Source organism: Oncorhynchus nerka, linkage group LG23 (assembly GCF_034236695.1).
Source record: "Oncorhynchus nerka isolate Pitt River linkage group LG23, Oner_Uvic_2.0, whole genome shotgun sequence".
Classification (NCBI taxonomy): domain Eukaryota; kingdom Metazoa; phylum Chordata; class Actinopteri; order Salmoniformes; family Salmonidae; genus Oncorhynchus; species Oncorhynchus nerka.
In genome coordinates, this window is record NC_088418.1 from 51,442,527 (window position 1) to 51,455,849 (window position 13,323).

The window sequence follows — 13,323 nt, forward strand, 5'->3', positions numbered from 1 at the left end:
CTATCCCCACGCTCCATCTCTCCCTTTCTCTATCTATCCCCACGCTCCATCTCTCCCTCTCTCTTCTCTCTCTATCCCCACGCTCCATCTCTCCCTCTATCCCCACGCTCCATCTCTCCCTCTCTTCTCTCTCTATCCCCACGCTCCATCTCTCCCTCTCTTCTATCTCTCTCTCTCCCCAAGCTCCATCTCTCCTTTTTCTTCTCTCTCTATCCCCACACTCCATCTCTCTTCTCTTCTCTCTCTATCCCCACGCTCCATCTCTCCCTTTCTCTCTCTCTCTATCCCCACGCTCCATCTCTCCCTCTCTTCTCTCTATCCCCACACTCCATCTCTCCCTTTCTCTTCTCTCTCTATCCCCACGCTCCATCTCTCCCTCTTCTATCTCTCCCTCTCTTCTATCTCTATCCCCACGCTCCATCTCTCCCTCTCTTCTATCTCTATCCCCCACGCTCCATCTCTCCCTCTCTTCTATCTCTATCCCCACGCTCCATCTCTCCCTCTCTTCTATCTCTATCTCTCTCTATCCCCACGCTCCATCTCTCCCTTTCTCTTCTCTCTCTATCCCCACGCTCCATCTCTCCCTTTATCTTCTCTCTCTATCCCCACGCTCCATCTCTCCCTTTCTCTTCTCTCTCTATCCCCACGCTCCATCTCTCCCTTTCTCTTCTCTCTCTCCCCACGCTCCATCTCTCCCTTTCTCTTCTCTCACTCTCTCTCTTCTCTACCAACAGTGACTTGTTTTTTCCAGCCGAGATGAGCGTGGCAGGGAATGACAAGCAAAAGGCTAAGCTGACAACACACACACGTTGGCTGGACATAACGGTGTGGTAGTGACGGAGGAGATGGGCCACCATCCTGCAGGGTTGCGTAACCATTTGCGTAGGGAGACCATGGCAATCAGACAGGAGCCAAATCTACTTCCCTTTCAATACACACACACAAGCACACCATACTGTAGGCACATACACTACCACACACACTATTGTCTTTCCATTTGGTCTCACTCGCTTCTGTATCGCTCTTTCTTGCCATCTCTGTCCCGTTCTCCATCCCTTTCTCTTCCTTCGCCCCCTAATTTTTGTCGTAGAGGATGGTCAGGGGGCCTGAACATAATTATAATAATTGATGCACTGCAAATGAACCCCAACTAAGCCCAAAAAAAGAGATTATTACAGTACACCTTGATTACATTGAGACACGATCACATCTCTTTAATTCGTGGGAATACACATTTTTAGCTGAATTCCTGGTGAGTATTACAGTATTTGTTTGACAAAAACCTAAAATCCCGCGGGCCGCTTGTTGCTGACCCTGCTGTAGTGGTTCCTACAGTAAGGTAGTGGTGTTGCTGACCCTGCTGTAGTGGTTCCTACAGTAAGGTAGTGGTGTTGCTGACCCTGCTGTAGTGGTTCCTACAGTAAGGTAGTGGTGTTGCTGACCCTGCTGTAGTGGTTTCTACAGTAAGGTAGTGGTGTTGCTGACCCTGCTGTAGTGGTTCCTACAGTAAGGTAGTGGTGTGAAGGTGTTGCTGACCCTGCTGTAGTGGTTCCTACAGTAAGGTAGTGGTGTTGCTGACCCTGCTGTAGTGGTTCCTACAGTAAGGTAGTGGTGTTGCTGACCCTGCTGTAGTGGTTTCTACAGTAAGGTAGTGGTGTTGCTGACCCTGCTGTAGTGGTTCCTACAGTAAGGTAGTGGTGTTGCTGACCCTGCTGTAGTGGTTTCTACAGTAAGGTAGTGGTGTTGCTGACCCTGCTGTAGTGGTTCCTACAGTAAGGTAGTGGTGTTGCTTGACCCTGCTGTAGTGGTTTCTACAGTAAGGTAGTGGTGTTGCTGACCCTGCTGTAGTGGTTCCTACAGTAAGGTAGTGGTGTTGCTGACCCTGCTGTAGTGGTTCCTACAGTAAGGTAGTGGTGTTGCTGACCCTGCTGTAGTGGTTCCTACAGTAAGGTAGTGGTGTTGCTGACCCTGCTGTAGTGGTTTCTACAGTAAGGTAGTGGTGTTGCTGACCCTGCTGTAGTGGTTCCTACAGTAAGGTAGTGGTGTTGCTGACCCTGCTGTAGTGGTTCCTACAGTAAGGTAGTGGTGTTGCTGACCCTGCTGTAGTGGTTCCTACAGTAAGGTAGTGGTGTTGCTGACCCTGCTGTAGTGGTTCCTACAGTAAGGTAGTGGTGTTGCTGACCCTGCTGTAGTGGTTCCTACAGTAAGGTAGTGGTGTTGCTGACCCTGCTGTAGTGGTTCCTACAGTAAGGTAGTGGTGTTGCTGACCCTGCTGTAGTGGTTCCTACAGTAAGGTAGTGGTGTTGCTGACCCTGCTGTAGTGGTTCCTACAGTAAGGTAGTGGTGTTGCTGACCCTGCTGTAGTGGTTCCTACAGTAAGGTAGTGGTGTTGCTGACCCTGCTGTAGTGGTTCCTACAGTAAGGTAGTGGTGTTGCTGACCCTGCTGTAGTGGTTCCTACAGTAAGGTAGTGGTGTTGCTGACCCTGCTGTAGTGGTTCCTACAGTAAGGTAGTGGTGTTGCTGACCCTGCTGTAGTGGTTCCTACAGTAAGGTAGTGGTGTTGCTGACCCTGCTGTAGTGGTTTCTACAGTAAGGTAGTGGTGTTGCTGACCCTGCTGTAGTGGTTCCTACAGTAAGGTAGTGGTGTTGCTGACCCTGCTGTAGTGGTTCCTACAGTAAGGTAGTGGTGTGAAGGTGTTGCTGACCCTGCTGTAGTGGTTCCTACAGTAAGGTAGTGGTGTTGCTGACCCTGCTGTAATGGTTCCTACAGTAAGGTAGTGGTGTGAAGGTGTTGCTGACCCTGCTGTAGTGGTTCCTACAGTAATGTAGTGGTGTTGCTGACCCTGCTGTAGTGGTTCCTACAGTAAGGTAGTGGTGTTGCTGACCCTGCTGTAGTGGTTCCTACAGTAAGGTAGTGGTGTGAAGGTGTTGCTGACCCTGCTGTAGTGGTTCCTACAGTAAGGTAGTGGTGTTGCTGACCCTGCTGTAGTGGTTCCTACAGTAAGGTAGTGGTGTGAAGGTGTTGCTGACCCTGCTGTAGTGGTTCCTACAGTAAGGTAGTGGTGTTGCTGACCCTGCTGTAGTGGTTCCTACAGTAAGGTAGTGGTGTGAAGGTGTTGCTGACCCTGCTGTAGTGGTTCCTACAGTAAGGTAGTGGTGTGAAGGTGTTGCTGACCCTGCTGTAGTGGTTCCTACAGTAAGGTAGTGGTGTGAAGGTGTTGCTGACCCTGCTGTAGTGGTTCCTACAGTAAGGTAGTGGTGTTGCTGACCCTGCTGTAGTGGTTCCTACAGTAAGGTAGTGGTGTGAAGGTGTTTCTGACCCTGCTGTAGTGGTTCCTACAGTAAGGTAGTGGTGTGAAGGTGTTGTTGACCCTGCTGTAGTGGTTTCTACAGTAAGGTAGTGGTGTGAAGGTGTTGACCCTGCTGTAGTGGTTCCTACAGTAAGTTAGTGGTGTGAAGGTGTTGTTGACCCTGCTGTAGTGGTTCCTACAGTAAGGTAGTGGTGTTGCTGACCCTGTTGTAGTGGTTCCTACAGTAAGGTAGTGGTGTTGCTGACCCTGTTGTAGTGGTTCCTACAGTAAGGTAGTGGTGTTGCTGACCCTGTTGTAGTGGTTCCTACAGTAAGGTAGTGGTGTTGCTGACCCTGTTGTAGTGGTTCCTACAGTAAGGTAGTGGTGTGAAGGTGTTGCTGACCCTGCTGTAGTGGTTCCTACAGTAAGGTAGTGGTGTTGCTGACCCTGCTGTAATGGTTCCCACAGTAAGGTAGTGGTGTGAAGGTGTTGCTGACCCTGCTGTAGTGGTTCCTACAGTAAGGTAGTGATGTGAAGGTGTTGCTGACCCTGCTGTAGTGGTTCCTACAGTAAGGTAGTGGTGTTGCTGACCCTGCTGTAGTGGTTTCTACAGTAAGGTAGTGGTGTTGCTGACCCTGCTGTAGTGGTTTCTACAGTAAGGTAGTGGTGTTGCTGACCCTGCTGTGTGGTTTCTACAGTAAGGTAGTGGTGTTGCTGACCCTGCTGTAGTGGTTTCTAGTAAGGTAGTGGTGTTGCTGACCCTGCTGTAGTGGTTCCTACAGTAAGGTAGTGGTGTTGCTGACCCTGTGTAGTGGTTCCCCTGCTGTAGTGGTTCCTAGTAAGGTAGTGGTGTTGCTGACCCTGCTGTAGTGGTTCCTACAGTAAGGTAGTGGTGTGAAGCTGTGTGGTTCTGACCCCTGCTGTAGTGGTTCCTACAGTAAGGTAGTGGTGTTGCTGACCCTGCTGTAGTGGTTCCTACAGTAAGGTAGTGGTGTTGCTGACCCTGCTGTAGTGGTTCCTACAGTAAGGTAGTGGTGTTGCTGACCCTGCTGTAGTGGTTCCTACAGTAAGGTAGTGGTGTTGCTGAAGTGGTTCCTACAGTAAGGTAGTGGTGACCCTGCTGTAGTGGTTCCTACAGTAAGGTAGTGGTGTGAAGGTGTTGCTGACCCTGCTGTAGTGGTTCCTAGTAAGTAGTGGTGTTGCTGACCCTGCTGTAGTGGTTCCTACAGTAAGGTAGTGGTGTTGCTGACCCTGCTGTAGTGGTTCCTACAGTAAGGTAGTGGTGTTGCTGACCCTGCTGTAGTGGTTCCTACAGTAAGGTAGTGGTGTTGCTGACCCTGCTGTAGTGGTTCCTACAGTAAGGTAGTGGTGTTGCTGACCCTGCTGTAGTGGTTCCTACAGTAAGGTAGTGGTGTTGCTGACCCTGCTGTAGTGGTTCCTACAGTAAGGTAGTGGTGTTGCTGACCCTGCTGTAGTGGTTCCTACAGTAAGGTAGTGGTGTGAAGGTGTGTTGACCCTGCTGTAGTGGTTCCTACAGTAAGGTAGTGGTGTTGCTGACCCTGCTGTAGTGGTTCCTACAGTAAGGTAGTGGTGTTGTTGTGGTGTTGCTGACCCTGCTGTAGTGGTTCCTACAGTAAGGTAGTGGTGTTGCTGACCCTGGTTCTGTAAGTGGGTGTTGCTGACCCTGCTGTAGTGGTTCCTACAGTAAGGTAGTGGTGTGAAGGTGTTGCTGACCCTGCTGTAGTGGTTCCTACAGTAAGGTAGTGGTGTGAAGGTGTTGCTGACCCTGCTGTAGTGGTTCCTACAGTAAGGTAGTGGTGTTGCTGACCCTGCTGTAGTGGTTCCTACAGTAAGGTAGTGGTGTTGCTGACCCTGCTGTAGTGGTTCCTACAGTAAGGTAGTGGTGTTGCTGACCCTGCTGTAGTGGTTCCTACAGTAAGGTAGTGGTGTTGTGACCCTGCTGTAGTGGTTCCTACAGTAAGGTGTGGTGTTGCTGACCCTGCTGTAGTGGTTCCTACAGTAAGGTAGTGGTGTTGCTGACCCTGCTGTAGTGGTTCCTACAGTAAGGTAGTGGTGTTGTGACCCTGCTGTAAGGGTAGTGGTGTTGCTGACCCTGCTGTAGTGGTTCCTACAGTAAGGTAGTGGTGGTTTCTACAGTAAGGTGTTGCTGACCCTGCTGTAGTGGTTCCTACAGTAAGGTAGTGGTGTTGTTGCTGACCCTGCTGTAGTGGTTCCTACAGTAAGGTAGTGGTGTTGTTGACCCTGTGGTGGTTCCTACAGTAAGGTAGTGGTGTTGCTGACCCTGCTGTAGTGGTTCCTACAGTAAGGTAGTGGTGTTGCTGACCCTGCTGTAGTGGTTCCTACAGTAAGGTAGTGGTGTGAAGGTGTTGCTGACCCTGCTGTAGTGGTTCCTACAGTAAGGTAGTGGTGTTGCTGACCCTGCTGTAGTGGTTCCTACAGTAAGGTAGTGGTGAAGGTGTTGCTGACCCTGTAGTGGTTCCTACAGTAAGGTGGGTGTGAAGGTGTTGCTGACCCTGCTGTAGTGGTTCCTACAGTAAGGTAGTGGTGTGAAGGTGTTGCTGACCCTGCTGTAGTGGTTCCTACAGTAAGGTAGTGGTGTGAAGGTGTTGCTGACCCTGCTGTAGTGGTTCCTACAGTAAGGTAGTGGTGTTGCTGACCCTGCTGTAGTGGTTCCTACAGTAAGGTAGTGGTGTGAAGGTGTTTCTGACCCTGCTGTAGTGGTTCCTACAGTAAGGTAGTGGTGTGAAGGTGTTGTTGACCCTGCTGTAGTGGTTTCTACAGTAAGGTAGTGGTGTGAAGGTGTTGCTGACCCTGCTGTAGTGGTTCCTACAGTAAGTTAGTGGTGTGAAGGTGTTGTTGACCCTGCTGTAGTGGTTCCTACAGTAAGGTAGTGGTGTTGCTGACCCTGTTGTAGTGGTTCCTACAGTAAGGTAGTGGTGTTGCTGACCCTGTTGTAGTGGTTCCTACAGTAAGGTAGTGGTGTTGCTGACCCTGTTGTAGTGGTTCCTACAGTAAGGTAGTGGTGTTGCTGACCCTGTTGTAGTGGTTCCTACAGTAAGGTAGTGGTGTGAAGGTGTTGCTGACCCTGCTGTAGTGGTTCCTACAGTAAGGTAGTGGTGTTGCTGACCCTGCTGTAATGGTTCCCACAGTAAGTTAGTGATGTGAAGGTGTTGCTGACCCTGCTGTAGTGGTTCCTACAGTAAGGTAGTGGTGTGAAGGTGTTGCTGACCCTGCTGTAGTGGTTCCTACAGTAAGGTAGTGATGTGAAGGTGTTGCTGACCCTGCTGTAGTGGTTCCTACAGTAAGGTAGTGGTGTTGCTGACCCTGCTGTAGTGGTTTCTACAGTAAGGTAGTGGTGTTGCTGACCCTGCTGTAGTGGTTTCTACAGTAAGGTAGTGGTGTTGCTGACCCTGCTGTAGTGGTTTCTACAGTAAGGTAGTGGTGTTGCTGACCCTGCTGTAGTGGTTTCTACAGTAAGGTAGTGGTGTTGCTGACCCTGCTGTAGTGGTTCCTACAGTAAGGTAGTGGTGTTGCTGACCCTGCTGTAGTGGTTCCTACAGTAAGGTAGTGGTGTTGCTGACCCTGCTGTAGTGGTTCCTACAGTAAGGTAGTGGTGTTGCTGACCCTGCTGTAGTGGTTCCTACAGTAAGGTAGTGGTGTTGCTGACCCTGCTGTAGTGGTTCCTACAGTAAGGTAGTGGTGTTGCTGACCCTGCTGTAGTGGTTCCTACAGTAAGGTAGTGGTGTGAAGGTGTTGCTGACCCTGCTGTAGTGGTTCCTACAGTAAGGTAGTGGTGTGAAGGTGTTGCTGACCCTGCTGTAGTGGTTCCTACAGTAAGGTAGTGGTGTGAAGGTGTTGCTGACCCTGCTGTAGTGGTTCCTACAGTAAGGTAGTGGTGTTGCTGACCCTGCTGTAGTGGTTTCTACAGTAAGGTAGTGGTGTGAAGGTGTTGCTGACCCTGCTGTAGTGGTTCCTACAGTAAGGTAGTGGTGTGAAGGTGTTGCTGACCCTGCTGTAGTGGTTCCTACAGTAAGGTAGTGGTGTGAAGGTGTTGCTGACCCTGCTGTAGTGGTTTCTACAGTAAGGTAGTGGTGTTGCTGACCCTGCTGTAGTGGTTCCTACAGTAAGGTAGTGGTGTTGCTGACCCTGCTGTAGTGGTTCCTACAGTAAGGTAGTGGTGTTGCTGACCCTGCTGTAGTGGTTCCTACAGTAAGGTAGTGGTGTTGCTGACCCTGCTGTAGTGGTTCCTACAGTAAGGTAGTGGTGTTGCTGACCCTGCTGTAGTGGTTCCTACAGTAAGGTAGTGGTGTTGCTGACCCTGCTGTAGTGGTTCCTACAGTAAGGTAGTGGTGTTGCTGACCCTGCTGTAGTGGTTTCTACAGTAAGGTAGGGGTGTGAAGGTGTTTTAACAGTAACACTCACAAGCCTGTGGCTGAACCTGCTGCTTCCGTAGAACAGATATGACTGTACAACTGTTTGGTTTGTTTAACTCACATGGTTTCAGTGTTGTTGGGGAGAAGAGAGAAAAAACACAGCCGTGTTTATATTTTCTGTAAAACACTACGCACTTTTACAACCCTTTTCATTCATCATTACTTAGCCACCGACTGAGTCGAAAAGGTTCAAGCTTTGCTCTACTCTAGATTCGTTTTTCGCTCTCTGTCTTCTGCCTGCTTGCTTTCTCTTTGTCTCCCCTTTCAAATCCCCTCCTCTTGTTCTTGGCTTCACTTTCTCAGTTTTGGCTTTCACTCATATACCAAATTCATCCTAAAGCAATCTCCTTGATACATTGACACACTGAGTATATTCTGAATCCAATCTCATTCTCTCTTTCTCCCCCCTCTCTCTCTCCTTCCCTCCCTCATCACACTTCCATCTGCCTCTCATACCTTTCCCTCTCTCCCTCATTTATTTGAACAGGATTGGATGTATCAGCCATGTGGTGATGACATGGTTGTAGATCGCTGGAGACAGCAGCTCTTCATCCAACCAGAGACGGAAGCATCACACCAGACCCAACTAACTAATCACAGCTAGATCAGACGACATGACAACCTCCGAGCACAGATGCCGTTAAACCAAACCCGACATATCAAACTCAGAGCCAAGTTAAATCAGATATGTCAAACTCAGAGAGAATACAGGTATATCAGACCTGAGACGTGTCAAAAATCACATCAAATCTAAATCAAACTCTGAGCACAGGTACTGTATATCAGACCTGACGTGTCAAACTCAGAGAAAAGTTTAATCAGACCACACCTGTCAACCTCTGAGGATGATTCATATCCAGGCAGGATCACAGGGGGCTGGTAAAGACTGCAGACCTGGAGGTGACGCTTGATACACGGATGATAGGTACCGACTCAGAGCTCAGATTAGTACTGCGATCCCTAACTGCTGAGGTGTTATTCCTGGTTCTACCAAGTTAAGCCCTGTCATAAGTGGAGTGAGGTGACCTTTCACCTCTGTATCCGTGGTAACAGAGCCTGATATGAGAAGGTGCCTTGCTGCAGAAGAGACAGGGGAGAATCATTTCACACCTGCTGCAGGTGAAGGGAGAGGTAATGGGTAAAGGTGAGAGGAGAGGTGGGGAGGAGAGATGAGGTGTGAGGGGGGAGGAGAACAGGGGTGAGATGGAAGAAAGGAGAAGAGAGATGAGGGGAGGATGAGAGGCAGAATACTGAAGTGAAAGATGGTTCTGATGGGTGTGTGTTTTTCTCCTCTCTTCTCAATTCAACAGCCTGTTAGCACTGAAACTAATAACATTAAGTGTGCCGTGACTCAGCAATAAACAAAATGATCAAAGTTAAGAACTGTTCTACTTTCCTGCACACACACACATAATTCACAACATATTTAAATCCATAACTCACACGCCCTCCTCGACAGACTGATATAACTCCAGCTGATTAATTTGGCCAGGACTGCATAGTGGCACGTTGGCCTTGCTGTAACGTTAGAGTAACATTATGTAAACGTTAGCTGAGCGCTACGAGCCAGGTCCCATTCCCTCTCCTGTCGTCCGTCTTAATGGAAGTCTAATTGGAGTAATGAGGGCTTATAAAGTGTGTGAGTGTGTAAGCTAAAACAGTCACCCCCTGCCTCATTCCTCAGTGCTGCGTCAGTCTGAGGGTACGGCAGGTCAGGTCAGTGAGCGAGACAGACAGTCAAAGAGAGAGACAGAAGGAGAGAGAAGAGACAAAGAGGGTGATAAGAAGACAGTAAGATGTAGAAGGGGGGAAAGAGAATGACAGGAATTAAGATCAAGAAATAGGACTAGATGAATGGAGGAGAGAGAGAGAGAAAAGAGAACTTACAGCTGCATGATCAGGTAGAGGTGGTTGGAACTCTCATAGATGTCCTCCAAAGCTACTATGTTCTCATGCTTGATTCTGGAGGGACAGAAAACGCAGACAATGTTAGTATATTAGTCATGTACAACTATAACCCTTTAAACAGATCCCAAACCATCTACATCCCCCTTTACCTCCGCTCTAGAGTCATCTCAAACACTTACTAAACATAAGCTCTCTCTCCCTCCGTCTCTCCCTCCCTCCAACACCATACTCAGGCCTTGCCATGGTAACTGCTCCATGGTGAAAGTGTATAATGTGTCCACATGGGACATGCTTGTGCTGCTGTGGTGGTAGTGGTGTTCAGTGTGCCTGTCTGTGTGTGTGTGTGTGTATGTGTGTATGTATGCATGTGTGCCTCATGACCCATTTGCCGATGATGTTATTGCAAAGGGGAATAATACTGTACACACACAGGAAGCGTAAGCAGGTGGGGAGTTCAGTACGTACATTAGGAGTGTGTGAGATCTCTGAGCTCGTAGCGAGCGGTGGAGAGTAGAGATATGAGTCACAGACAGTCTGAGGAAAGATGGCTGAGATGAGATCACCAGGCAGGAGAATGTGTTTAAACTCTCTCTGGGATCATGGAAGGGTAAAGCAGATATGAACCTAAGAGTAGAGATAGAGGATTCCTGATCCCCTCTCATTACATGACAAATCCTTCCACAGTTAATGCCTTATTATTTGACAACTGATTCTTTGTGTCTTAGAGAAGGCTGTGTGTGTGTGTGTGTGTGTGTGTGTGTGTGTGTGTGTGTGTGTGTGTGTGTGTGTGTGTGTGTGTGTGTGAATCCCTGTTGAGCGGCAGAATCCAAATAAACTAGTAGGCGACAGAGTGGGCAGAGACTGTGGCACGACACTATACCCCAACTTCACAAAGGGAGAGAGCCTGATTATATCTTTGTGAATGTGTGTGTACCAGTTCTCTATTTTTGACGCATGTGTATACATATATATTACATATATCTATTTTTAGTGTATATATATATATATTACAAAAGTATGTGGACACTTGCTCGTCAAACATTTCCTTCCAACATTATGGGCATTAATATGGAGTTAGTCCCCCTTTCACTGCTATAACAGCCTCCACTCTTCTGGGAAGACTTTACACTAGATGTTGGTACATTGCTGCGGGGACTTGCTTCCATCCAGCCACAAGAGCATTAGTGAGGTCGGGCATGGATGTTGGGCGATTAGGCCTTGCTCGCAGTCGGTGTTCCAATTCATCCCAAATGTGTTCGATGGTGTTGAGGTCAGGGCTCTGTGCAGGCCAGTCAAGTTCTTCCACACCGATCTCGACAAACCATTTCTGTATGGACCTCGCTTTGTGCACGGGGTCATTGTCATGCTGAAACAGGGAAGGTCCTTCTTCAAACTGTTGCCACAAAGTTGGAAGCACAGAATAATCTAGAATGTCATTGTATGCTGTAGCATTAAGATTAACTTCACTGGAACTAAGAGGCCTAGCCGAACCATGACAAAACAGCTCAGGCCATTATTCCTCCTCCACCAAATTTTACAGTTGGCACTATGCATTGGGGCAGGTAGCATTCTCCTGGCATCCACCAATCCCAGATTACTGCGTCGGACTGACAGATGGTGAAGCGTGATTCAACACTCCAGAGAACGCGTTTCCACTGCTCCAGATCCCAATGGCGGCGAGCTGTACACCACTCCAGCCGAAGCTTGGCATTGCGCATGGTGATGTTATGTTTGTGTGAGGCTGCTCTGCCATGGAAACCCATTTCATGAAGCTTCCGACAAACCGTTATTGTGCTGATGTTGCCGCCAGAGGCAGTTTGGAACTCGGTAGTGAGTATTGCAACCGAGGACAGACGATTTCCACACGCTACGTGCTTCAGCACTCGCCGGCCCCATTCTGTGAGCTTGTGTGGCCTACCACTTGGCTGCTGAGACGTTTCTGCTCCTAGAAGTTTCCACTTCACAATAACAGCATTTACAGTTGACCGAGGCAGCTCTAGCAGGGCGGAAATTTGACGAACTGACATGTTGGAAATGTGGCATCCTATGACGGTGCCACGTTGAAGTTGACCGAGTTCTTCAGTAAGGCCATTCTACTGCCAATGTTTGTCTATGGAGATTGCATGGCGGTGTGCTTGATCTTACGCACCGGTCAGCAACGCGTGTGGCTGAAACAGACAAATCCACTCATTTGAAGGGATGTCCACATACTTTTGTATAAATAGTGCACATGTGAATGACAATGTTTGGGTACGAAGCATTGACCCTGAGGAGGTGTGTCTTGTGACCTCTGCAGGCCATATTAGCCTGTCAATCAGCTGGTTGCCAGGAGATGCTGAGAGTGGCAAAAACCCGAAGATCAAACATGGAAGGCGTCAGAGGCTAGGAAACACCCCCCCTCCACTGACTGGATCACTGTGACAACACTTATCCCGCATTAATATTGTCAGGGTCAGTGGTGTCTCTCCTGTCCCTAGGGAACAAGCATGGTATACTGCAATAATAACACCAACACATACTGTAGCTGCCTACTTCTGGACAGTGAGTGAGTGAGTGAGACCTTGTGGAACTACTGAGCATTGGGCCAGATCCAAGGTGATATCTGAACACACACCACACACAAGTCCAAGTCCAAGCAGTGGAGAGAGATTACTGTTTATCCAGTGACGTGGAGATGCATATCTTTGGTTTTATCCCCTGGTGTGTGTGTGTGTGTTCATTCAGGTCTCTACTCAGCTACCTGACAAATTGTACGAATAATATGTGTAAAATACATAATGTGTTCCTCACTGGAAGAAAAGATTAGAAGGTACATTCAGTTCAGTATCAGTGCTTAGGACACAAGGTCGCTAAGCAAAGAAATAGAAGACAGAGAGGGTGTTTTCTATAGTCGCTACCTACCTTAATCTCCTGTTCTGTCAGTGTGAGACTGTGGACGGTGACCTAAAGATAACAGTGAATGGGGAGTAGTGGGAGGGATGCAAGCGTGATGCGCGGTGGTGAAGGGTGGCGGTGTTTCCGTTCGGTCGCCAGGGTAACAGGTGTTAGGGAGGAGAAGGTAGGTGGGAGACTTACTTGCGGAGCACGTTGATCTCGTTCTCGATGCTGCTCTCTTTCCCCTTCAGGGCCTTCTTGGGGATACACTTCACAGCAAACATCTTCCCTGTAGACCTCTCCTGGGCCAACACCACCTCAGAGAACGCCCCGCTACGAGAGAGAGAAAGAAAATATTTGATTAATCAATTAGCAATTGTGTAAGACAGTTCAACACAAGTACAGATACTAAACACAGACATGAAACAGCAAAACAAGTTAACAATGTTTCCATGAGAGAGCGAAAGAAAGGTGGCAGAGGGGAGCTAGAGAGAGAGATTTATGAAGCGTAGTTCATTAATGCAGTCTCAGCTCCATGAATCTCATTGTTCTCTGTCCAGCTCATCTGAAACCCTCCAAACCACTCACTCACTATATCACCATCTCCAACACACTTCACAGCCACTCAGCTATCACTCTTTCGCTCTCTCCATCGCTGTCTCCCCCTCTCTCATTTCTCTTTATTTATCACTCTCTCGTTGTCCTTCACTCATTGTTTCATGTTCAATCGCTCTATAATATGCTTGATCTCCTCCTTATCCTTTGTCCCAGTTCCCTTGGTCTCTCTCGCTCTCCC

At 48.5% G+C, this 13,323-nt stretch overlaps 1 protein-coding gene across 1 annotated transcript in view; it reads right to left on the bottom strand.

Moving 5' to 3' along the window:
- Positions 1-13,323, bottom strand: part of LOC115106115 (calcium/calmodulin-dependent protein kinase type 1D-like) — an 87,249-nt gene that overhangs the window by 36,688 nt on the left and 37,238 nt on the right. The window contains exons 2-3 of the mRNA XM_065008214.1: positions 12,729-12,860; positions 9,633-9,707 (exon numbers count right to left, since the gene is read on the bottom strand). Of these exons, the coding sequence (XP_064864286.1) occupies positions 9,633-9,707; positions 12,729-12,860 (207 nt within the window). The remainder of the gene's footprint in view (positions 1-9,632; positions 9,708-12,728; positions 12,861-13,323) is intronic.